This window comes from Pristis pectinata, chromosome 6 (genome assembly GCF_009764475.1).
Source record: "Pristis pectinata isolate sPriPec2 chromosome 6, sPriPec2.1.pri, whole genome shotgun sequence".
Classification (NCBI taxonomy): Eukaryota; Metazoa; Chordata; class Chondrichthyes; order Rhinopristiformes; family Pristidae; genus Pristis; species Pristis pectinata.
This window is the reverse complement of record NC_067410.1, coordinates 67355630-67383064: the sequence shown is the minus strand read 5'-3', so window position 1 is coordinate 67383064 and position 27435 is coordinate 67355630. Positions and strand designations below refer to the sequence as shown.

Sequence of the window (27435 nt, the reverse complement as noted above, 5' to 3'; positions counted from 1 at the left end):
CTTTCATTCCAGGAATCATCCTCGTAAATCTCCTCTGAACCCTCTCCAACATCAGCACATTTTCCCTAGGATATGGGGCCCAAAACTGTGCACAGTATTCTAAATGAGGCCTCACTAGTGCCCTGTAGAGCCTCATCAACACTTCCTTACTTTTATACACTATACCTCCTAGGAATGAATGCCAACATAGCTTTCGCTTTCTTTACCACCGATCTGACCTGGTGGTTAACCTTTAAGGTATCCTGCACGAGTACCCCCAAGTTCCTTTGTACTTCTGTACTTTGAATTTTCTCTCCTCCTAGATAATAATCTGCCCATTTATTTCTGTTTCCAAAGTGTACAACTGCACATCTCTCAACACTGAATCTCACCTGCCATTTCCTTGCCCATTCTCCTAAACTATCTAGGTCTCTCTGCAACCTTCCTGTCTCCTCAATACTCTCTACTCCTCCACCTATCTTGGTGTCATCCGCAAACTTAGCCACAAAACCATTTGCTCCGTCATCCAAATCGTTAATGTACAAAGTAAAAAGAAGTGGCCCCAACACCGACCCCTGCGGAACACCACTAGTAACCGGTAGCCAAGCAGAACAAGATCCTTTTATTCCCACCCTTTGCTTTCTGCCAACCAGCCAATGCTCCACCCGTTCTGTTATCCTACCTGTAATTCCATGACCTCTCATCTTATTAATCAGTCTCTTATGTGGCACCTTGTCGAAGGCCTTTTGAAAGTCTAAATACACAACATCTATGCCTCTCCCTTATCCACCCTACCTGTGATTTCTTCAAAAAACTCTAATAGGTTGGTCAGGCAGGACCTTCCCTTCTCAGAACCATGTTGGCTTGGACCTATCTTGCCTTGCACCTCTAGGTATTCCATAACTTCATCCTTGAGGATGGATTCCAATAACTTTCCCACCACTGACGTCAGACTAATAGGTATGTAATTTCCTTTATGCTGCCTCCCACCTTTCTTATACAGCAGAACTACATTTGCGACCCTCCAGTCCTCCGGAACCATGCCGGAGTCTATCGATTCCTGGAAAATTATCACCAATGCCTCTGCTATCTCTCAAGCCACCTCCTTCAGAACCCGGGGATGCACCTCATCTGGTTCGGGAGACTCATCAGTCTTTAGCCCATTTAGTTTTCCTAGCACCTTCTCTCTAGTAATCTTAACTGAACTCAGTTCCATTCCGTGAGACCCCTGACTAACTGGTATATTGCTGATGTCCTTCACAGTGAAGACTGATGCAAAATACCCATTTAGTTCTTCTGCCATCTCTTTATCATCCATTATAATCTCTCCCGCACTGTTATCGATTGGTCCTATATCAACCCGTGTCTCTCTTTTACTCCTTATATATTTAAAAAAACTTCTAGTATCCTTTTGAATGTTATCTGCCAACTTCTTTTCATAATTCATCTTTTCTTTCCTAATGACCTTCTTAGTTTCTTTCTGCAGGTTTTTAAAAGTTTCCCAGTCTTCTGTTTTCCCACTAATTTTTGCTTCCTTGTATGCCCTCCCTCTTGCTTTTATTTTAGCCCTCACCTCTCTCGTTATCCACATTTGTGCCTTTTTTCCATTCAAAACCTTTTTTTCTTGGAATATGTCTATACTGCATTTTCCTTATTACTTGTAGAAATTCCTTCCATTCCTGCTCCGCTGTCCCTCCAGCTAGCTTACTCTTCCGATCAATTTGGGCCAATTCCTCTCTCATACCACTGTGATTTCCTTTGTTCCACTGAAATATCGATACACCAGTTAACAGCTTCTCCTTCTGAAATTTGAAACTGAACTCAATCATATTGTGATCACTAGTTCCCAATGGTTCCTTTACCTTTAGTTCCCTAATCACCTCCGGTTCATTACACAGCACCCAATCCAAAACAGCTGATCCCCTGGTGGGTCATCAACAAGTTGCTCCAAAAAACCGTCCCGTAGACATTCCACAAACTCACTCTCCTGAGATCTACTGCCTTGCTGGATTTCCCAGTCCACCTTCATGTTAAAATCCCCCATGATTATCTTCACATTGTCACTCTGGCACGCTTTTTATATTTTAAACTGCAATTTATGGTCCACTTCCTGACCGCTATTAGGGGGTCTATGTATAACTGCTACTATTGTCCTTTTACCCTTGCTATTTCTTGGCTCCACCCATAAGGATTCCACCTCTTCTGACCCAATGTCCTTCCTTTCTATTGATTTTATATCATTACTAACCATCATGGCCACACCTCCCCCTCTGCCTACCCGCCTATCCTTCCTATACACTGTGTACCCCTGGACATTCAGTTCCCAATCACATCCGTCATAAAGTCATGACTCGGTGATTGTCACAATGTCGTAATTATTAACCTGTAGTTGTGCCACTAGGTCATCTACTTTATTCCTAATGCTCCATGCATTTAAATATAGTACATTTAGTCCAGTATCTGCTATTGATTTTGTTGTACTTCTATTGTTCAGCAAATTATCCTGACTTTTCGCCTGCCTGTCCTTCTTACCATCCTCACTGCACACTATCTTAGACGTGTTTCTATATACCTCATCCTCTATCCTAACATCCTGTATCCTAACATCCTGGTTTGTTGTACTTCTGTTGTTCAGCAAATTATCCTGACTTCTCACCTGCCTGTCCTTCTTGCCATCCTCACTTCACACTGTCTTGGACTTGTTTCTATAAACCTCTTCCTTTACCCCAACATCTTGTATCCTAACATCCTGGTTTCCGTCCCCCTGCCAGATTAGCTTAAACCCTCCCCAACAGCTAAATTAAACATTCCCACCAGGATATTGGACCCTTTGGAGTTTAGGTGTAACCCATCCTTAGTGAATAGGTCATGCCTCCCCCCAAAAAAAGGTCCCAATGATCCAGAAATCTGAAGCCCTGCCCCCTGCACCAGTCACTCAGCCAAGCATTCATCTGCCAGAGCTGTCTAGTCTTTCTACCATTGGCACGTGGCACAGGTAGTAATCCTGAAATTACCACCCTAGAGGTCCTACTTCTCAACTTTCTCCCTAACTCCTTGTATTCCTCCTTCAGGACCTTTTCTCTTTTTCTACCTATGTCATTGGTACCTACATGTACCAAGACTTCTGGCTGATCACCGGCTCCCCTCAGAATATTCTGGACCCGGTCCGTGACATCCCCATACCCTGGCACCAGGGAGGCAACACACCATCCAAGATTCATTGTTGGTTTCGCAGAACCGTTATCTGTACCCCTCACTATAGAATCCCCAATAACCACTGCATTTCTCTTTCCCCACTGGACCACAGTACCAGGCACGATGCCAAGGTCCCGGTTGCCATGGTCTTCCTCTGTCAAGTCATCCTCTCCAACGGAATCTAAAATGAGATATCGATTTTCGAGGGGGACCGTCACAGAGGTATTCTCTACAAACTCTTTATAACTCCTGTCTATTTCCTGCTCGCTCTCCCTAATCAGCCAAAGGTCATCGAGCTGCTGCTCCAGACTCTCAACATGTTCCTTGAAGAGCCGCATCTCGGTGCACTTTGTGCAGATGTGGTTATCAGGGAGGCTGGTAGTCTCCCTGGGTCCCCACATCTGACACTCCAAACTTAAAACCAACCCCAGATGCATACTGCTAAATACCACTGGGATAAATAAATAAACTAACAACTTACCCCCTCTCTATAAATCCCGCCTCTTACCCGGTCTTGCCAAAGCCCAAACCACTCTGCTCCCTCTCACTCAGATCAAATAGTAGCACACAGTTTCCTTTGGTGTGTTTTAGACAAAACACAGGGCCACCAGAACCATGGAAGTTCAAACAAATTAACATCAACAAAACAAGAGCCTCTGTTGAAAATTTTGCCGGGCAAAACTTTACTCCATCTTCATTAAAAAGGATTTGGTTACAATGGAAGCATCAGGATTCAAGTTATTGAGTTTAATAAAATAGTCAGATTCTATTGCATTAAGATTCATAATGTAGGTTATAAAACACTTTGCTGTTTTAATAACGTGCAGTGGTAGAACTGCTGTGAGGACATTTTAATTCTCTCATTTCTTTAGCACCATTAAAAAGTTGGAAGTTAAGTTTTTGGAGGGCGTGACTTTAATGCTTGTGTCACAGTGCACACACGAGGGCTGGATACATGACCTCCCACATGAAACCAAGGAGGCACAGAATTTGCCAGAGGGAGAGACTGCTCTGGGAGTTCAGCAGGGGTGATAAAGCTTTGCCAAAGGATGCATAGAAACTTGCATTGTGGCCATTACCGTAAAAAGGCAACAAGAATTGGTTCACCTGGCTCACTGTACTTGGAATGTGGGCAGCATGTACTGCTTATTGTTAGTTACTGAGGAGATTGAGCAAAATTTAGTCCAGAGCAGGTAGGAAGGGATGGTTATCTTTGTATTATACCACATATAATCATGATTATTTCTGAAGATGACACTACTATTGTTGGTAAAATCTCAGATGGCAACAAGGAGGCATACTAGAGTGAGATTGGCTGGTAGAGTGGTGTTGCAACAACAACCTCACACTCAATGTCAGCAAGACCAAGGAATTGATTGTGGACTTCAGGAAGGGAAGACGGGAGAACACACACCAGTCCTTATTGAGGGGTCAGCAGTGGAAAGGGTGAGCAGCTTCAAGTTCCTGGGTGTTAACATCTCAGACGATCTATCCTGGGACCAACACATTGATGCAATCACGAAGAAGGCACGCCAGTGGCTCTACTTCATTAGGAGTTTGAAGTGACTTGGTGTGTCACCAAAGACTCTTGCAGATTTCAATGGATGAACAGTAGCGAGCATGCTGACTGCTTGCATGACAGCCTGGTATGGAGGCTCCAAACACAGGATCACAAGAGGCTGAAGAGGGTTTAAGACTTAGCCAGCTCCATCACGAGCACAATCCTCCCCACCATTGAGGACATCTTCAAGAGGCAGTGCCTCAAGAAGGCGGCATCCATCACTAAGGACCCTCACTATCCGGGACATGCCCTCTTCTCATTACTACTATTGGGTAGGAGGTACAGGAGCCTGAAGACCCACACTAAACTATTTAGGAACATTTTCTTCCCCTCTGCCATCAGATTTCTGAATGGTCCATGAATACTGCCTCATTATTCCTTTCTTTGCACAATTTATTTTGTAATTTACAGTAATTTTTATGTCTTGCACTGTACAGTTGCCACCCAACAAAAAATTTCACGTCATATAAGTCAGTGATAATAAACCTGATTCTGCTTCTGGAATTTAAACTCATAACTTCAAGGTTACTAATCCAATACCAAATTAAGTTGATCACCGTACCACAAAGATATCATGTCCCAGGAGCATGCTTGGTTTTGGTGGTATAATGCTTAGTGTATTCCCTCCTAAGCATTAACCAGGGATGAAGTAGTTGGATCACTAGAAAGACAGGAAAGCAAGAAAATTGAAGAGTTGGTGATAAAGAGCCAACCAAATCCAAAATGTCACAATGTGAAAATATAATAAGATTTTAAAAGAAAATTGACTCTCTCGGGTAATCCCAGGGGATCACAAATGACTTTCATTCCAGATCTGAGTGGGTTCTGAGCTCATTGTTGAGATCAGTGTGGGATCTGCAGACTCTGCCATAGGAGGGTCAGAAGATCACTTGGCTTCTGTGCAAATGTATAAATTAGGGCAGGTGTGGGCCAATTGGACTTTGGAACTTGCTGCACCGTTCAGTGAACTCATGGCTGATCTGATTGTAACCTCAACTCCATGTTCCAATCTACCTGGGTAACCTTTCAGCCCTTCCTCACCAAGAATCTATCTACTTCTGCCTTAAAAATATTAAAAGACTGCTTCCACTGCACTTTGAGAAAGAGTTCCAGAGACTCATGACTCTCTCCTCATCTGTCTTAAATGGCAAATCCTTATTTTTAAACTGTAACCATCTTGTTCTGGATTCTCCCACGCAAGGAAATATCCTCTCCATATCCACCCTGTAGATCCACAGGATCTTATGTGTTTTAATCAAATCCCATCTCTTTCTTCTAATCTCCAGTGGATACAAGCCTCTTCTGTCCAACCTTTCATAAAAAACAACTTGCCCATTCCAGGTAATAGTCCAGTAAACCCTTCCTGTAAGCTTCTACCACATTAATATTTTTCCTTAAATAAGGACACCTATACTGTAAACCACTCCAGATGTAGTCTGATGGGATTTGATTAAAACATACAAATCCCTAGATAACTGAAGAATAATCTCCCTACTTTTGAATTCCTCTAACTTTAGACAATAACATTCTGTTAGCTTCCCTAGTTACTTACAATACTTGTACGCTAGCTTTCTACAAATCATGCACACAAGACACCCACATTCCTTTCTATCTTGAGGCTCTGTAATCTCTTTCTACCAAGATAATGTGCCCTTTTTTCCATGTTAAAATAGAAAATTTCACATTTTCTCACATTATACTCTATTTGCCCATCACTACACCTATCTATATCCCTTTTGTGGCCTCCTCATGTGCTCTTCAGAACTTGCTGTCCTACCTATTTTTGTGTTATCAACAAATTTAGCAACTAAAACTTCACTGTCTATTTATGTAAATTGTGAAAAATAATTGAGACCCCTTCACTGATCCCTGTGGCATACCATTTGTTACATCCTGCTAATCAGAAAAAGACTCATTTATGTCTATTCTGTTTCCTGTTAGTTAACCAGTCTTCTATCAACATCAATATGTTCTATCCTACACCTTAAAGTTCTCAGTGCATCACAAATGTTCCTTCTCCCTCTTGAGCAGGTAAAGGCCAGGGATTCCCTTGAGTCCATGAGGATGTTACTCTTATTCAAAGAAGCTTTGAGAATATCCTTGAACCTTTCCTTCTGTCTACCTGCTGTGGCAGAGCCCAAAATAAAGTGCCTGTTTCAGCAGTCCGGTGTCAGACACATGAACCATCCAATAAAACGATCTGGGTGTTATTAGAGCCTCAATGCCTTGTATTTTAGCCTGGGGTAGGATGCTGATGTTGGTTTGTTTATTGTTTGTGCACTTGAAGGAGTTTACAGACATGGTGCTACCTCTCCTTTTCCTGTTATAAGTGGCTATGTCTCAGAAATGAACATGAGGGCAGATGTCACCGTGGCCCATTAAACCATGAGATTTGTTCCAGGTTTGAGTTCTTGATCTTCAAATGCTCTTCCTTAGATGACCTAAGGCTGTGCTGATGCATTCTAGGTGAATTTCACCATTAGTGTCAGCCATCATTGAGAGATAGGAGTAGTGGTCCACACTTTCCAACATTTTGTCATGCACTATTATTGCCAAGGGTAGCATTGTTCAACAGGAGCAGGGTGTATTGGACTTCGTTTTGCAGACCTTAAGTGTGAGACCCATTTTTGTGCTTCAATATTGAGTTATGTAGAACATAGAAAAGTATAGCACAGGAACAGGCCCTTCAGCCCACAATGTTGTGCTGAACTACTTAAGCTAATGACACCAAATCTCTTCTGCCTGCTCATGGTCCAGTTCCCTACATTCTCTCCATATTCATGCGCCTATCTAAGAGCCTGATAAACACCTTTATCGTACCTGCCTCCACCACCATCCCGCAGTGCATTCCAGGCATCCATCACTCCCTGTGAATATATTTTTAAAAAAACTTTCCCTGCACATCTTCTTTGAATCTTCACCTCCCACCCCACACCTTAAATGCATGCTGTCTAGCATTAGACATTTCGACCCTGGGGAAAAGATACTGGCTGTCTACTTGATCTATGCCTCTCATAATTTTTTAAACTTCTATCAGGTCTCCCCTCAGCCTCTGCCGCTCCAGAGAAAACGTCCCTAGTTTGTCCAACTTCTCCTTATGGTACATGCCCTCTAATCCAGTATTGATGACTTGGAGCTCAGCCTCCAGATGTACATACATGCAAGCATCATCTGTGTACTGCATTGCAAAGATTGAAGTTGAGATGACCTTGGTTCTGGAGTGGTAGTGACATGGGTTGAATTGTTTCCCATATGTATAGTTTTAGCTCTGCTCTAGCAGGAAGCATGTTGGAGGTAAGGTACAGCATTGTGGCAAAAAAGGTTGAGTGTGTGAAGCTATGCTTGATGCCAGTCTGCACCTAGATTCAGTCTGCCTCGAGTCTGTTGATAAAGACTTTGGCTTGTATGCCATTATAAAAGATACAAAATGGAGATGAATTTCTGCAGGCAGTCAGATTTGTCAAGAACTGGTCATAAGCTTTGGTGAAGTCAAAAAAAGGTAATGTACTGTGGTTGATGCTGTTCCCTGCATTTTTCTTGGAGTTGTTGTAGAGTGGAGATCAGAAAATAGAACAGTATTAAATAGCTGACAATGTGTGATTAATTACTGGAGCATTGGATTATTAATCTGTTAAATTAACTATAGGTTTCTCCTTACCAATTAGTTCACTAAATCTTTACCCAGCGGTTTGTTCACTAATTGAGGAGTCATTGCTTCCCTGCCGCTTGATATTTATTAAATAACACTTCTATTCAAGTACAACAAAAAGCACTGTTGCTCTGAGGCTCGTGAGCTGGGTACCATAATTCACGGCATAAACAGGGACCCATAAATTCACCCCCAGCAAGTATTGCACAATCAAATAATTTGTTGCATTAGCGTATTTTTTTTTCTTGTGCTGTCTCTCTGAAAACCATGCAACTCAGGGCATTAGCTCTAAAAGCTATTGATTGGCAAAAACAAGCCTGACTCTCTGAGGCATTAATATTTAATCAGTGTCTCCCATGCAGGAGAAAGCAGTTTGGAGGGATTTCAGTTTTTTGAGCAGCCAAGTGCTAAACCTTAGTGAGATCTTAGTTTAGTTTGCATAATTGATTAGCATGACTTAGTCTGGGTGAGGAAAGGTTATGATTGATGAGACATGACTTGGACACTGAATTTATTTTTTTTAAATGTTAGTTTTCATAGGAAGACCTGCAAGGTCCCTACAGTTGCAAAGCTGTAACCTTGCTTGTTTAGAGTTCAGAGGACATTGCAGAACTTATTTTTCCCTTCCCCTATTCCTTTCACATGCACTCAATTTGTCACTGAGCAACAGCATTAACAACCACACCATTCTTTTGCTGTGCTGGAAATTTTAACACTCAATTATTCTCTGACATCCTCCCCTGCTAACTCCCACTTAGCTGAAGTGAGACTTGCTTTGATTTAAAAATGCCATCTAATTCAGAGACACTCGGAAAATGTGGGGTTGAATATTTTTCAGTGGTTTACCATCTGCTTCGTTCCTTCACATCAAAAATACACACCATTACTGCGGAGCAGGTGTGAAGTGACATTAAACATCCCTGTTGTACTCACATGCATCAATTCCAACACTTTCAAAGTCAACAACTTTGTGCACAATAAATTATAAACATCAACTGCGGTGAAAATTTGGAGATGGATGAGAGGTGCTGCAGCAATTGTGGACGATGGTGGATTTTAAATATTTCTGGAAAGAATTTTTTTTTCCCCAGTGGTTTTTAGTTCTGTAAAATATTTGGAATATTAGCTGTCTTTTTTTGCTTCCTGGGTTGCTGTCTAAGAATTCTTTGATGTGATGACAGCATAGCTGGTGGACTGTCCACTGGATGGTCAGTGGTGCAGCTTTGTGGAGTTTAGTTAATCCCCCAACACTTGATTACTGATGTCTGAGAGCCATCCTTTTGACGGGATAAAATCCACACCACGAAGACTTGATCCCTGTGTGGCAGCTTTCTTCAAGGTCAGTACCAAACCCTTGTAAAATACTGGCCAGTGGGGTTAAGCATGGGAAATAACCTTTCAACCCAGCAGATCTATGCTACCCTTCAGGTAGCATTTGAGTCTCTTTCTACCTTACTTCATCTAAATCAGTCAATGCACTATTTTGTTTCTTTCTCCTTTATTCTTATCCAATTTACTCAAATGTAGCTGTTATTTGTCTCAATTGTCTCCATTTGATAGTAAATTCCATATACTACTAATTCCTTCCATGAGGAATTCAGCCATTCATCTTTCTTTGAAACATTTTTGAGCTTACCAAAATTAAAATTGACATGATTATCTACTTGGTGTTTTTGTTCTTATGCTGACTATATTGTATGGAGAGTTGGTAATCTGGTTACAAAGGTCCTCTAAGAAATGCTTGCAATGCATAGATAACTAACTATCAGTATCACCATTAACCCAGGGTAGTTGTCATTCCCACTGCACGACTTTGTTTCGTTGTGTAAGGCTTCCTGACGCCTTTCAGATCTGTTCATTTGTTGGGACAGGGAAGTCTGGCATAGGAGCTGAAGGCCTATAGGACAATCTTCTCTGGTTGATTCATTAGGCCTCTGACTTCCTTTAAAATGCCATCTGCCCCATTAAGTGGCTTGCATTGCTGAAGATTCAATTGCACACATTGAAGTGATGATTCTGCCCTTTGACCATAGGCCTTCTGTCTTGATGTAACTAAAGTGTGCAGCATAGAGCTGGTGGTCAGTATTATTTAACTGGCACATAATGATGCTGTCCTGCTGTACTTAAAGCACCAATCTAGAAGGTCCATAGACTAACAATGAGTTCAGTCTGATGAAATCGTGACAAATTTACGCAGTCAGACTGGCACCAGTTGGGAGGTGGCAGAGAGGAAAATTCCTCCGTGCCATCATCAGCATGCAAGTACCTGCCAGTAATAACATCATGGGAAATCCAGAGGAATATGGAAGGATAGAGCCTCTGAAGGAGAGAGGAGAAGCTATTGCACATGCCAGCTGAAGTTACCTAATCAATATGTCATGATTTGTTTCATCTGCTCTTTTCCTCTACACAGTCTTAGCGCTGTCCTGCCTTGTCCCTTCACATATATTTCTCTTGACAAAATCTGGGTCCATTGCCAAATTGAAAGTGGAGCTTTTCCCATTACAATCAGCGCTCCCTGTTCTGTCACACAAACCCTGACAGCACTGTACCTTTCAACAAAGGAAATAGAAAATTTAAATCAACCAATTTTGGCTGAATTTGACAAAGACAAATGAATCTATACTGCGGTTGGATATATATAAAAAAAAGAATATCAACACACTTTGTGAACAAGATGATTCTGTGGATTATGCATTATAGAGATTGCACGACACAACTCAACCCAGGCATGTGCCAGGCATTAAAATGTGATCTGGCATCTTGCTGAGTCTAGCTGTAAGTCAAGATCTAATTAAATACCTATCCTTTGTGACTGCATTTGTGCATCGTTGGAGTGCTTTGGTCAAAATGGTCATCATAGTTAAACCTCAATGCCCTTTTTATTAAAAGGGCTATATTGGCTGCATGATAGAGAAAAGGCCACTGTTTAAACTTGAAACAACTCAATCTGCTGGTGTGGTTTTCTTTGTCACCAGCATTTTTTTAATAGACAAATGCAATCTTATTGATAACAGTGCTAGAAATGCTAAGCAAATTAAGCAGGGATATTTAAAAACTATTGAAACTCTTTGAGCATTGTTGGCAGCAAAGCAGAACAGGTCATCATCAGCTATCAATGTTTTCAGGGATACTTGGTAGGAAGACTTCCTCTGTGCAGTGCAGGCGGCAGCAGCAAGGAGCAGGAGCAGGCACATTAACTCTGTTTTACTCTCTTTGCAGAAGCTGCCCATCTCGCCAGGTGATTCCAGCATTTTGTTTTTGACTTTCAGATTTGCAGCATTTCACTTTTATAATCTGAGGGTTTGGACTTAAGATATTTTTATACTTTCAGGAGAGCTAGTTTTTCTTTGAATGGACTCCCAAGATGGTGAATAAAATTTTATATGGAATGAAAAATCAGTTACATATTTAACATTTTCACAATAATTGTCTTTCCTCTCCTGATTAGTTTTTTTTTGCTTTTAAGTTTATCCACATCTGAAAATAATTGGCTTCCTTGCTGTCGGATCTGGTTATTTTCAAATCCGCGGGTTCTTTCAGGAGTCCAAAAGTGAGTTGAAAACAACTTGGTGCTTCACAGAGTTTTATTGGAAAAGTTTAAAACAAAGAAACAATCACAGAGCACATGGCACTAGCTTTACTACTAGGAGATTAGCCGAGACAAAGGAACTAAAAATGAGCTAGGGCTGGGAGAAGAGAGCAAGATAAGCAAGAGAGAGCAATTAACAAAAAAAATGACACCTTTTATACCTGAGATAAGAGGTACTCCTTAGCTAACAATAGTCCAATCAGAAAACCTATTAGACACCTGTGGCAAAACCAACCAATGAGAAAACCTGATGGATGAACCAATAAGCTAAGAAGTGGCCATTCCTCGTACAGCCATTTGAGGTGTATTAAACACTATACATGTTGAAAACTACTTAAAACAGTTGAATCCAACATTACTGAGATATGGTTTACATGTACTGATCATCCTCTACATTCAACAGCTGTTAATCAAGCATGATCATTGATGATGAGTACTAGTGGGCATCTAATTATGGTTGGCATTACAACGGTCTAGTTCTCAATCAGCATTCTGCACATGCTCTCTGCAACACTGCTGGTTGGCACCAGGCAGCTTTAAATAATTTTTCCTCCTTTTGACCCAAAGGTGCTGAAACCAATTGGCATTTTGTCTCATTTTCTTTTTACAGGCCAGAAGTAACACCTTAATGAGCTGTCAGGATGGCATGCTTACTTTTGAATTCCGCTCTCTTTTTTTTATCCCGGCCTCACTTTTCTTCTCCTCCCTGTTTCACCTCTACTAACTCGCTCTCAGTGCCCAGCGGGTCCCTGCCCCAGTGGGGCTCTTTTTTTTCTTGCTCTTGATTTGCTTTCATTATGTCAATAGCTGCTGGAATATTTTTGATAATTTGTTAAGAAATGTTGCAGACAATAAAAAAAATTCAATTATGCTGATATTGTTAGTATTCCTATAAGTCAAATATTTCCTGTCATAATCAAAATGGACTTAAAAGGTCACCGATTGCTTACTTAAAATGCACCAGAGGTGGCTTCACCACAAAGAATAATTGTTCAGTAAATTTATGACTCACTAAATTCATTGTTAGACTATTTTATTAGGTACAGTATGTGATTAAATGGCACTGCACAAGGGTGGGAGGTGTTACATCCTCCATACCTTGCTTGCTTCCTTTTTTTTGTGGAAAATATGAGTATTGTCTCCTTGCATTCCTTCCAGTTGGAATTGAATTGTTGGTAATTTACAAAAACTGGGTTTCATCCAGGATTGAAAATACAATATGTTGTAAAGGAGCTGAGAGCTGAACTGCCTCCAGCTGAACTCTCTGAGCTGTAATAAAGAAAACGCAAATTGGAATAGATCATTCAGCCCTTCTCCCCTGTACCACATACAGCAGTGTCCCTCATGTGATGATTGAGCCACTGATCTCAATCATTCATTCTGATTTTAGTCTGAAATCCTCACTGACATTTGTGCTGTGGAGGTCTTCTGGAGACAGAGATTCTGAGACTTGTTGGGAAGGAGAACAAACTGATGAGCCAGTTGACCAAAGGAATTTTTTCATCATCAGGATAACTTTGTTAAAAAAAAATCTAATCTGAGACTAACGTAAAGAGTGCACAGTTACTGCAAAGGCTCCATTCCTTTCGATTTCCCTAACTGAAGAAGTTACAGTAATTGGAAAGTTGCCTTAGTTGATCACCTGTTTTTACTTTATCTGCTTGTAAAATTGACTGATTATTTCCCAAAACTTAGTACTAAAGTGCAGGCAGTGATGGAAAACACCTGACTTTTTGGATTTTCAGCCTATGATATTGAAATAGATTAAGTTTTATTTATATCTTAGCTTAGTATAATAAGTGCAGTGTAGTAAGTTTCATTTGGAAGAATGGGAATGCTATATGATCCTTGGAAAATGTCTAGAAGAACAGAGGGACCCATGCGTATTGATGCACAGATCACCAAAAGAAGAAGCGCAAATTAATTCAAATAAAAGAATAAGCAGTTAGCAGTGTTCACTTGTTGAAGGATATTACTGAAAAGTAGCAAAAATAAGTTAAACTTGTATAAAACCTTGGTTAGACTATGGTTGGAGTAATGTGGAGTACCATTTTATGAAAAGGATATAGAGACACTGGAAAAGATTTTAGAAGTATGTATTACAATGATTCCAGTGATTAGGCCCATCAGGAAAGATTAAACAGGATGGAGCTCTTTAAAAGAGAAGATAGAGAAGTGGCCTGATAAAGGTCTTTCTGAAAGGGTTTAATGGGGTGAAGAAGTTTCAACTTTGGGCCATAAATATAAGATAATCACTAATAAATCCAACACAGAATTAAGGAATAAGCTTGTTAACACGATGTTGAACTCTCTACTACAATATGTGATTGAAGAGACAAACTACATTCAGTTTGAATCTATATAAGAGCACAAAGGTAATAGGAATAGAAGGATTGACTGATTGTATGCAGATGACGCTCACATTCCCCTCTGATGTAATTCCTGGATTGTCTGAACTCAGCCATAGGGAGTAAAACTGCTCAAATACTCACAAAACACTAGAATTGAGTATTTTTAATAGTTTAATTAGAAAAAAATACTTGAGTCTTTTGGACCTTCATCTGCAAAGACCGGAAGTTGAGTCTTTGAGTAATTTTAATGCAGAAGTAGTCACTTTATGGATAAGCAAGGAGTGAAAGATTCCAGGGGAGAGGATACAGTCAGATCAACCACAATCTTATTAAATGGTCAAGCAGGTTCGAGGGGTCAAGTAGCCGAATTCTGCTTCTAATTTATATGTTCATGTGTATGTTCATAAATCTGATCAAATGGCTTAAAAATAGAGAGGACCATGGATTTGAACAAATTCATGTTGTTGTGTAGCCAATTACTTTAACCATTTAATTAATATATTCATAGGTTCAGCCAATCATGCCTCTGACTCTATGTGAACTTCTCCTACACTCCTTTTCTCTTGCTACTTATTTTAAAAGATTATTTAAAAGTCTTGTTGGCTCTTTGCACCATGGTGGGAAATGGTTAGTGAACATTTGTTTTGTATGTGTGAAAATCTCAAAACTACCTTTACAGTAGAGCTCCTTGACCCTTTACTCTTGGTTTATCTGAGTTAAATGTTGACTTGCTGCAGGTCTGGCTACAGATGGTCAGGTAAAGAGAATTTGGAGCCGGCTTATGTAGAGCAAGTAACACTGATGCAACAGATCTCAAGTAATTTATAATAATTTGTGTGAACTTGTTCTAACGGCTCCTTTTGCTTTGTATTTCCAGCATGCCGGCCTGGTTTCTACAAGGCATCCTCCATGGATGCATACTGCATGAAGTGCCCACCTCATAGTTACTCATATCAAGAGAGCTCATCACAATGTACGTGTGAAAAGGGTTACTACAGAGCAGAGACAGACCCAAGAGCAATGCCGTGTACAAGTAAGTCAGTGAGTGATGCCAGTGTTATTGAAACCCATACATTACAATAGTCTGTTGAGGATTTCTAATTGTTCTTAAGTGCATGAACTTTAGAGCATCACTTCTTGCAGAAGCAAGTTGATATTAGCATTGTGCAGTCCTGCAGTATTCCTTGAGCATTTGTATCTTTCAGTCAACTATTTCCTGTAAACTGCCTTGGAATACTCATTGTTGAACGATGGTTCTTAAATCACAATTTTTCCATTTTGTTTGAATCAGCTTTTGTTTGTGCTTTGCACAGGAGTTGATGGTTGTGTGCTTAAACAGTTATGATCAAAATAAAATCAAGTTCTAAATGGAATGTGTGCCAGAAATGAAAGTTAAAGACTGATAAAGTTCTTGTGGTTGCCCATTGCTGCTGAGCATCATTCTTTAATCACCTTTGCCTGAGAGTGGGTGGATCTCCATTAACTGGTTTTTGCAGTGGACGGTAGTGATTGTTTCAGTCATGGGACTCTCCTGCTGCAAACGATGGTTGGTCCCAAAGCCTCAATGAACATGTCTGGGAATGGAAATGTGCTGCCTGTGAGTTGGGTTCAAAGCTGAGGTTGGAGGATGGCAGGAACAACTGCAATTGGTTTGTATCTTGGGTTGGAGTGTGTTGTGGGAGAGGGAGTTCAACATACCTTTGTTTCATGGGTTTAAGACTGTGCCTTGGGTATTGAGGCCGCAGCCTTTTGATAGAAGGAACCTGAATCCTGTTCCTTTCTCGGTGTGTTCAACTCTACTCACCATATCTTGGATAAGTGATGTCTAATTCAATATCTGATCCAAGACCCTTTAACATTAGGCCATCTGAAGCCACCTTATCAGCTCCATTTGAGAACTGCTGCTTTAAGAGCTCCACTAGACACAATTTTATGCGTCACGTGACTCTGGAAATTGCATTCCAGAGGCTTGGAAAGCTGCTGCTTGCCCAGATAATGTCTTGCACAACATGCATGCATGCATGAAAAGCACTCCCCTGCGGCTCCAGATTAAACAGCTGTTGGGCTCCCTTGCTATCCTGTTTTAGTCCATGTGATATTGTGAGCTGCAATTTCGGTCCATTGAGTTTTGCAGTACTTGCCATACTTTGGCTACTGCTTTTGATAATTTGCTTAGTATATCAAGGCAGATTTTCCTTTCCATTGTGTTGCTGCTGTGACAGCTTGAGAAGGACATCCTCTGTCAGCGAAGCTAAATAAAGTGACTGCAGCCTGGCTAAATCCACCAAGACAGGTTTTATCTTCCTTTTAGGAGGTTGACACAAAGGCAGGCTGGTTTATAGGCTCAGACTAAAATCTAGCACGACCCATACAGGCAGTAATAAATGGAAGTAACCTGTTAATAGCAAAATGAGATGTCACATTGAAAATTCTATTTAATTATACCATTAGTAAAAAGACTGCACACAGCTGATAAATGGATATTATTCCTACATTTAGCTTAATCGCTTAGCCTGATTGTACAACAGGATTTGCAATATGTTGCAAAAGAATGCTGTATATTCAATGGGGGACGGGGAGAATTTAATGTTCTAACAAAGTGCAGCAAAACTCTTGGATTACTCTCCCCTTTAGGCCATAATTTCAGATTTTGATGCTCCTTTACTGATGCTCATGGCATGTTAGAGGTGGGAATGATGAGGGAGAAATAATGGACGGGTCGTTAAAGGCACGCTAGTTACAGTAGTGGACTTGTTAGTTGAAAGCCCTGGACTAATGGCCAACGTGAATTCAACTCCCATCAAGGCACTTGCAGAATCATAATTCCATTAAGTAACCTGTAATAAAAATCCAGTGTCAGAAGAGTGATTGTGTAACCACCAGACTGTTGTTAAAACCTATCTTTCTTGCTAAATTCCCTCTTGGAAGGGAATCTATAGAAGGAAATTGTTTCTGTCTTGACTGGGTTTGTCTATGTGTAATTCTGCAGTCACAACAATGTGGTTGAATCTTAACTGCCTTCTGAAATGCTCTGGCAAGTATTGTGCAAAACCGGATGGCCACTCAAAGTTGGCACAATGCAAAGATGCACCCAGTCTAGTTGACCCTGACAAATGCACCTCATTACTGCCTGTTCCATAATTGTTGGTGGTGTCCTGCATTTGAGTTGGAACATCCTGAGGTAGAGGCACTCACAGTATTATACCTTTAAGCCATAAGATATGGGAGAAGAATTAGGCTATTTGGCCCATTGAGTCTGCTCCACCATTCAATCATGGCTGATTTTTTTTTTCTTAAAGCCCCATTTTCCCCACCTTCTCCCCATAACCCTTAACCCCCTTACCAATTAAGAGCCTATCAACCTTTGCCTTAAATACACCCAATGACAGCCTCCAAGGCCCTCTATGGCAATGAATGGCTGAAGAAATTCTTCCTCATCTCAATTTTAAAGGGATGTCCCTTTTGTTCTGAAATTGTGCCCTTGGATCCTAGACTCTCCTATTAATGGAAACATCCTCTCTACATCCAAAATGTTGGAGGAACTCAGCAGGTCAGGCAGCATCTATGGAGAGAAATAAACAGTTGACTTTTCAGGTCTCCAGATTCCAGCATCTGCAGAATCTCTTGTGTCTCTCCACATCCAGGCCTCTCAGTATCTGGTTGGTTTCATCGAGGTCCACCCCCACGCAACCACCCCCCCCCCCCCACCAATCCTACTGAACTCCATCTTGTGCAGACCTAGAACCATCAAAAGCTCGTCATGCGTTAAGCCTTTCATTCCTAGGATCATTCTTGTGAACCTCCTCTGGACCCTCTCCAAGGCCAGCACACCCTCCCTTAGATACAGGAACCCAAAATTGCTCACAATGTTTCAAATATGATCTGACCAACTCCTAAAGCCTCAGTGGTGCATCCTTGCTTTTATATTCTAGTCATCTTCAAACAAATGCTAACATTGCATTTGCTGCTTTTACTATTGACTAGACCAGCAAGTTAACCTCACGGCAATCCTAAACTAAGACTTTTAAGTCCCTTTGCACCTCTGATTTCTGAATTTTCTCCCCATTTAGAAAATAGTTTACACCTTTATTCTTCATACCAAAATGCATAACCCCAGACTTCCCTGCACTGTATTCCATCTACTACTACTTTGCCCATTCTCCCAACCTGTCCAAGTCCTTCTGCAGATTCCCTGCCTTCACGGCACTACCTGTTCCTACGCTAAAGTCCCAGTTTCCAACATCACACCTGGGCATTTCCTACCTGGTCACCAGCACAGACCCACCAAGATGGTGACACCACAATAAACATTCAGAAAAGAGTGGCCTTTGGAGTCATTAATGTTGACTCTGGATGTATGATGTCTTATGCTTTCAGATTCAGTGTGAGCAAGGAGAGCTCTGGTTGATTGTCCTCTACTGACCCTGTGCCACTGAAGAATTAGAGCTTCTCCATGTTGAACAACACTTGGAAGAAGCACTGAGGGCATAAAGGGCACAGAATTCTGGGCGGGAGACTTCAACGTCTGTCACCAAGGTTAACTCAGTAACTTCATCAGTGGTCAGGCTGGCCAACTCTTGAAGGACAGTGTTGCCAGACTGAAACTAGAGCAAGTAGTGAGTTAACCAACATGAGGGATAAACCTACTTGATCTCATCCTCATCAAACAACCTATTGGTGGCAGTGTTCACTGCACATTACTTGTGGAGATCATGACCCCCCCCCCACCTTTCAAACTGTCTATTGTGTGGTGCTGTCATTGTGTTAAATGAGATGGATTTAACAGATTGACAATTCAAACACAGCATTTGTAAAAGGCAGTCATGAAATTTAATCTGGTGGTGGATTACATTTGCATGATCTCATGGCCTGGCACATCTCTCTCACCACCAACAACATGAACCCATACCTCACGCCCAATTCAATGAGAATGGTGAAAGACCCAAGTGGTCCTACAGCCAACAGATCTGATCAAGGTTCTGCAGTTCTGTCACATCCATTTGTAAATATGATGGACCATTAAAGAAATGGACTGTAAATATTTCCATACTTAATCATAGTGGAGCTCAACACTCTAACATCTGTCCAAAAATGCAGAAAATTCTCAGTTATATCTTGTCCATAAAAATCAGATAATTTATCGTCCCTAGGTTCAGCCATGACAAACATCCAGTCCAGTTGCTACTGCAGAGTGCTCCTCATGAGTGCTTGTCCCATCCACAGTTGGCAGTGCTGTGCCCCAGATGAATCAAAGAGCACTTGGATATACAGGTTGAATCTCTGGTTCAGCATTCTGTGATCTGGCAACTCCTGTGGTCCGGCATGTTTTGAATCAGTAGTACAGATCTGTACTCCGGTTTCCTCCCACATTCCAAAGATGTATGGGTTAGGAACTTGTGGGCATGCTATGCAGGCACCAGAAGCGTGGTGACACTTGTGGGCTGCCCCCAGATCATTCTACACAAAAGATGCATTTCACATGTGACCAATAAAGATATCTTACTAATGAACTAATTCTAACTAAGATCTGAACCAATCTGTAGCCAAATAACCTACCAGTGCAACTTTTGTTATCTGAGCCACCAGCATTTCCAACTTATGGTAACTTTGAGTTATGGACAGTTGTTGGTACCCATACATAGCCCAGAGAGTATCTAAAAGACATGTTAAATGGAACAGTTCTCCTGTTCAGTGGAAGATGATCAGGGGGCATTTTCTGTGATCTGCCACTGGTCAGGACCCCAGGATGCTGGACTTGAGAGTTTCAACCTGTAGTTGTACTGAATCATGCCTGTAGCCAACATCGTAGAGACAGATCCAAGGGCGATCCCACGTACAAGTAAGTCAACAAATATATTAATATCAGTGCTACACCTGGATATAAATGGCCCTGTCAACAGGACAAATTTTCTCTCCCTGTCAACAGCCAAGTGATGGATGGGGTCACTGATGATACTAAAATGTGTCATTTACTCATTAGTAACCTGTTCACAGATGCTCAGTCGGCATTCTGCTAGGGTCACTCGGGTCTAGACCACATTACACTCTTTTTCATGGATACATACAGTGCCGAAATAGGTGCTTCAGCCCACGAGGTCTACACCAATCACCAACCACTCATTTATATTTATCCTTTACTAATCCAATTCTCCTTGCATTCCCATCAATTCACTTTCACACTAGGGACAATTAACAGTAGCCAATTAACCTACCAACCAACACATCTTTGGGATGTGGGAGGAAACCAGATCACCTAGAGGAAACCCATGCAAGAATGTGCAAACTCCACACAGACAGTACCAGAGATCAGGACTGAACTTGAGTTGCTAGAGCTGTGAGACAGCAGATCTACCAGCTGCAACACTGTCCTGCACTTGTTTCAAGCGAGGACAAACGAGCTGAATACCAAAAGAAGGTGACTCCGATTACTGTTTTAGTTGTATATTAGAGTGGGATGTAGGAGTCCTGGTAAAAATGAGTCAATGGGAAACAGAAGGAAACATCTCAAGGTTGGATTCAGATCCAAGATAAAGGAAGGTGATTGTGCTTGTTAAGTCGCCAACTATTGCATTCCCAGGATATCAGTGTAGGAGCTGGTCAGTGCAATGTCCCACCACCTTCAGCTGAATCTAAGGAGAGAGGAAAGGAGTTAACAATTGCAGATCTCCCAGTGATTGGGGTACGGGGGAACAGAGCTGCATAAACCCACCCACTGTCTGCATTTACCCAGAGACTGATTCCAGGTACCATCTTCCATTGAGGAACCAGCTCCCTGCTGATCAGTGAGGTCAATGCAGGGCTTTTCCAATCGTTAGGGGCAGATGCTCATCCTCCCCAGCTTTGAAACCCATTTAAGCCACACTCCCCTCAGGAAAACCTGCTGTCAAGAAGAATGATTGATATCCCCAAGCATTCAAAAGCAGCTCAAGCCATTATATATTAAATCTACAATTAAATGTTTAATCAACTTTTAAAATACTTTTTGAAAAAAAATGCACTTAAAAGCACTAGGAAACTGTTAAGTTTATTTAAATCAACTCATTTAAAGAGAGAAAATTGTATTTATGCATCAGTTAAGAGCTGTTTCTTCCAATTGAAGTCAGTGGGCCAACTGTACTTGCATCAGGTTAGATTCAGTAGAAGATTTTGCTTCCCTTCCCCCTCCACCCCCTCCCCCACCTTCCACTGCTCTGCAAGGGCAATGCAGTGGTGCAGCACTTTGCGCTGCTGCTTCACAGTTCTTGTAGCCCTAGTTCGATCCTGTCCTGGTGCTGTCTGTGTTGAGTTTACACACTCACCCTATATCTGGGTTGGTTTCCTCTAGGTGCTCTTGTCTCCTAAATTCCAAAGATGGGCTGGCAGGTTAATTAACTACTATAAGTTACCCCTAGTGGAGGTGGATGGTGGGAGCATCAGGAGAGAGGAGAGTAAATTATTGGGAACAAAATAGGGAAATGGGTCTGATGAGAAGCGGCAGAGACTCGATGGGCCAAATGGCTACCTTGCCTGTTGTAAGAAAATATGATACTACAATATAAGACATGAGCAGTCCAACAATGGCTCTTTGTTGTCTCAAGATCATGATCAGAAGAGTAGAAGTTAGGGACCTCTGTTTTCACTTGGGAGTCTCAAACTTCCATCCAGTAACATTGGTGAAAACTGTCAGTTCCAAGCAGATGTGAGCATTTTTTTTAAAAAATAGATCCATGCCAAAAGTTTGGGTTGAAGATCAATCATCGGAACTTGGAGTGGTTAAGAGCTGCAACAATTTTTAATTAAACACAGAAGCAGTGGAAGTGATGGTGCAGAGCCAGGAGGGAGTGAACACAGGGAAAAGGTCAAGAAGTTTGAACCAGCTTTGGAAAATTAGGGGATTTTCTTGATCCATGAGACTTGGACTGCATTTTCATCCACTAGCCAATGCGAGATGTCCAAGATTCTTTTCCCCCAAGTTAGTTGATTAAAAATTACAGATTTATTTAGAGTCTACTGCACAGAACCCACCAACATTTATGGTGCACACAAGTCTCCTGAAAATCCAACTTAATTTAACCCTTTCACAGAACTTTCCATTTTCTCTTTCCTTTCCAACTTTTCTAGACCTCGATCCTAAAACCTGCTACAACTCTAACTTCCAGTTCCAGATGAAAGGTTATTGACCTGAAATATTAATTATTTCTCTTTCTCCAGGCACTGCCTGGCTTGCTGAGTATTTCCAGTATTTTCATCATTAATGTAAGATATTCAGCTGTGTAGTTACTTTTGCATCACATAATTCATTATATAGTTTATAACACATGCTTTATACTGTAAGTGCTGCAGGACTAGAGAAGGGAATTTGCGGTTTTCCAAGTTGAGCTTCCAGACTATCAGTTTTAACCTATAAAAACTGTTATTTATAACTTGAGAACTAACACTTCCAGGTTACACTGATTCATTGCTCAGTATCACTCAGCAGGATTGACTGTCTTTTTTGACATATGTTACTGAAAATAAACACGTGGAAATTGCTTGCAAAATGTGCCATTCTTGCTGATTATAAGTGCCACTCTCCAATAGTGTGTCGCTGGATTAAGTCCCAGAGAGAACGTGAATACATTAGTTTCTTTCTGACTGAAGTTCAGGGGTGCAGAGGTTAACACCCTCACCAGCTGTTTTCCCTGGTCAGGTCGATGATCTCTCGACAGGCCAGGAATTAAATTTGGGTCTGTCTTGGCCGATGGCACACTTTCAGTCATCAGTGTACGGGAGGAATCTAACTTTAAAGGACTTGTATCCCAAGCCAAGTTAGTAATTAGCATAGAATTACAGAGAGTCTACAGCACAGAAACTGGACTGTGCCAGCCTTCACGCTCCTCACTAATCTCCTCGTACTTCTCTTCGTCCAACTCTGTCAGAGTATAATCATGGTCCTGTATGGAAAATGAGTAACTGCTGGAAAGTTAACTTCTAAAGTGTTCCTTTGTGTTTATTTTAAAATGTTTCAATTTCTCTGTCTATGGAACTTTTTATTTGGAGCTTCGAAAGTTCAGATCGCAAAATCTGTGTCTCCCTTTGCCAGCATGTTTGTGTTGCTAAATCCTCTCTTATCTGAAGACAGAATGCAGATGCTTTACAATTTGACACTCCTTGAAACAGGAGTGGTGAGATTTTGCATTTATATTATGGATGGAAACTTGCTCAAGCTTTTATTTACTGCAGAGTTAGGAGTGACATCTTCTCCCCCCTCATTAATATTAATGACTGCACACAAGAGAAATATGATGTCAATCTAGCTTGAATGCATTCACAATAGATGGGTAAAAAGACCTAAAATAAGATTTAATTGCAACCGCAGGCAGTCAGATAATGGTAGTAGAGACGCAAACAGTGTCTGGAAAGCAGAATATAATTTATATCTTTCTAAAGAAAATTATATGCTTTTTTCTTTCAGTGCAATTGATGAATTTCCTGGACTCTTATGAGGGAACTTGAAAATGAATGTGGATTAGAAAGATGAGCAGAGTTTTAGATTCATGTAGTGTAAGTGTTGATGGACAATGACTCTGACAAGCCCAGTGATCTCTGACATTTTATGTTGTGATTTTAACCTGAAATTCGGGTGGTATCCCATTGATTAATGTGGAAGCATTGGCAGCAAACCAGATAGTTGCAAAACAATCTTTTCCATTTCCTACATAAGCAACCAAGGTTCCAGTGTAAGTCCTGGTGAATCACTTTACCACAGGAAATGCTTTTTAGAGTGGCATATTTGACTCTCAGCCAGGTGGTCTAAGATGAAGTCCCCAAGTTTCAGGATATCAGCACAGGTCATCTAAATTAATCAAATATCTGTTTAATTTTATTAGAGGAAAGTCCATTGGATAGACATTTATGTGTGATGACATCAAGTAGGCAATGGGATGCCTCTCTGGTGTCACCAGTGAATGATGTGAACCATTTTGAAGGTCGAACCCAACTGAGACTTGTTGACTGAACTGCCTGCACTTTCCCAGCTCTGAGTGACCAGGTAGACACACATTAATGGAGATGCAACAGACTGCAAATGCTAGAATCTGGAGCAACAAACAATCTGCTGGAGGAACTCAGCGGGTTGAGCAGCATCTGTGGGAGGAAAAGAATTGTTGATGTTTTGGGCTGAAAACCTATATCAGGACACTTGTGAATGGGCACACAAATCCTAACAGCTCTTCTATCAAGTTGATTCATCTGCTTCAAGTTATGAGGATGACCAGTCAGTTATGAGAGGAGGAGGGGGCTGTATAGCTGGGCCTTTACCACTCCTAACTGCAGCAGCTGTTTTGTAGTGACCTTCTGTGGTCCCTTTGAGGATTATTGTTCAGGCTGCTCCATAAAGAGTGCAGGACGGGACCTCCTGTCAAGCACTGGAATTCTAAAATACCACCACAATCCAGATGTGACATTTGCCCCAATTCCATAAAGTTATTGAGCCAAAGCCTTTGAGAAACAATTCTCCAAAAAAGGTTCAAAATGGAATTAAATCTGACCTTGATGGTAATTTGGTACTTAGTCTTGTTTACTGTTTTTGATCAAGTTACCAAAGAAAAAGAGGTAGGGAAATCAAAGTCAGCACTTACTTAGTGATGTGTGGGGGTGTTGGGACATGATCCAGGCATTTAAAATGTTTTGAAACTTAAACTGATGAGGTTTTAAGCAAGTAAATTGAATTTGTTTGCAAGCACAGGGAATGCAAGTTGAGCAACATCAAGCAATACAAACTGTCAGAATTGCTGCTGTTCCCTCAAGTATCACAGACTCGCACAGCACGGAAACAGTCCAATCACCCCAACATGCCTATGCCAACCATCACATGCCCATCTATACTCATCTCACTTACCAGCACTTGGTCTGTAGCCTTCAGAAAAACTGGCAATTCAGGGGCTCATCCAAGTACATACAAAACATTGTGAGAATGAATACTGTACTTGCCTCCACCATCCACTCAGGCAGTGCATTCCAGATCTCAGTCACCCTCAGCATGAAAAACCTCTTGCCCCTTAACTGATCCCATGCTTTCTAGCTTTTGACTCTTCTGTTATGGGGCAAAGTACCTACTATCTACCCTATCTGTGCCTTCATAATTTTTATACTTCTTATCAGGTCCTTACTCCAAGGAAAACAAGCCCAGCCTATCCAGTGTCTCCTCGTATCTTAAACGTGATTGGAAATCTACCTTAATGTTCTCTCTGGATGAGCTGCACACATAGCCTGCCCATTCGCAAAGAAATTTGCCACTGGCCCTTGTCAACACTTCTAACTCTGCCTTAAGGCATCACATTGAGCCATCTTTCAAGGCACTGTTAGAGTCTGGTTAACTATTAATGGTAGCTCTGCATATAGAACACTACAGCACAGTACAGGCCCTTCGGCCCACAATGTTGTGCTGACATTTTATCCTGCTCTAAGATCTATCTAACCCTTCCCTCCCACATAGCCCCCTATTTTTCTATCATTCATGTGTCTATCTAAGAGTCTCTTAAATGTTCCTAATGTATCTGCCCCCACAACCTCTGCCGGCAGTGCGTTCCATGCACCCACCACTCTGTGTGGGGGAGAAAAAAACTTACCCTCGACATCCCCCTTGGACCTTCCTCCAATCACCTTAAAATTATGTCCCCTTGTGTTAGCCATTGTCGCCCTGGGAAAAAGTCTCTGACTGTCCCAACCTATTCATGTTTAGGTAGCTAGAAGTGATTTAAGTACAGCTAAAGAACACAGAGAAAGAAAACTTAATTCAAATAAAATACACATTATTTTTAGTCCTGATGCAGGGTCTCGACCTGAAACATCGATCATCTCTCTGCCTCCTCAGATGCTGCCTGACCTGCTGAGTTCCTCCAATGGTTTTTTTTTGCCATTTTTAGTTACTAGAAACTTTGGGGCAAGTTATGATTTTTGCCTATGCTCAATAATAGTTTAAAGTCAAACCATATCTGAATATAGTTACCACAAAATGATTTTTGGTTCTTTTAATGACTTTGTTCATAGAGAACTATTTAAATTAGAAATAGTTATTTGTGGCAATAAAGCAGGGGGCCTATTAGTGTGCCTTTTTCTTTAAGAAAAGCATGCATGGTCTCCAGTGTTAGTGAACCGTAGCACTAATGCAGTCAAATGACGGGCAAATTAATCAGAAAGCCAAAGCATGAATAACTTTAAGGAATGGATTAATCAAAATGAACAATGTAATCTTCATTTAATGAGCTAAGGAAATCATAGTTCTTTAACTATTGTTTTTTTTACTAATAGCAAGGGACAACAATGGGAGGAAGGAAAGTATGGAAGATGGTATATGTGGTTTTAAAGTAGATAACTCTTTTTGACCTAGTTTCATAAAAGTGCTAAACCTTTGGGAAAAGTTTTAGATCCTTTTTTTTACTGTGGAAAGCAGACTTACTAGATGAAACAGTGCAAAGTATAATGCAATATACCTTTTGGATATTCAAACCATAAATGTTTAACTCATTAGCTCCAGTGAATTTTCATTTTTAAAGATTAGTATATTAATAGCAAGTGAAGAGAAAATAAAACTGTAAGTTTGAAGAAGGTGAAATTAAAAAACTCGAGATACCGGAGGGATGATAGAGAAGCTGGATTAATATCAGTGGTGATACAGTCAGTGACACAGGTTGCTTGGGGAGAGGGGTTACCCAAGGACATGAATTGACGAGGAATGGATTTGCTTTTTTCAGATACTGAGTTGCTGTGCATTTCTACTGAGTTTCCATAATCTTTTCAATTCAAAAATATACTTTATTCATAATCTACACATGAAATCCAATTGGTACACATCTTTCTCTACATTCATTTTACCATCAAATTAAGACATTCTCTTAAATTGTATCAACGCCACTCATATTTCATCCTTAAACAACATACCCATGAACTGCAAACATCACCAACTGTACCTTGGCAAGTGACCTAAATGATTAAGTCCTAGGCTTTAATCTTCCAAGGATAATCTGAATGACCTGCATCTGTTTGAAGAGGAGGGGGTGATGTGGCCACTTGCTCCACAAATGGAACAGCCCCAGTTGTGAAATTGCACATCCAAATTAGACCATTGCCCACATACTATACACCTGCC

At 41.0% G+C, this 27435-nt stretch overlaps 1 protein-coding gene across 1 annotated transcript in view; it reads left to right on the top strand.

Annotated features, from left to right (window-relative positions):
- The window catches only part of LOC127571176 (ephrin type-A receptor 3-like), a 281826-nt gene that overhangs the window by 140870 nt on the left and 113521 nt on the right, over positions 1-27435 (top strand). The window contains exon 4 of the mRNA XM_052017293.1: positions 15205-15360. Coding sequence (XP_051873253.1) covers positions 15205-15360 — 156 coding nt within the window. The remainder of the gene's footprint in view (positions 1-15204; positions 15361-27435) is intronic.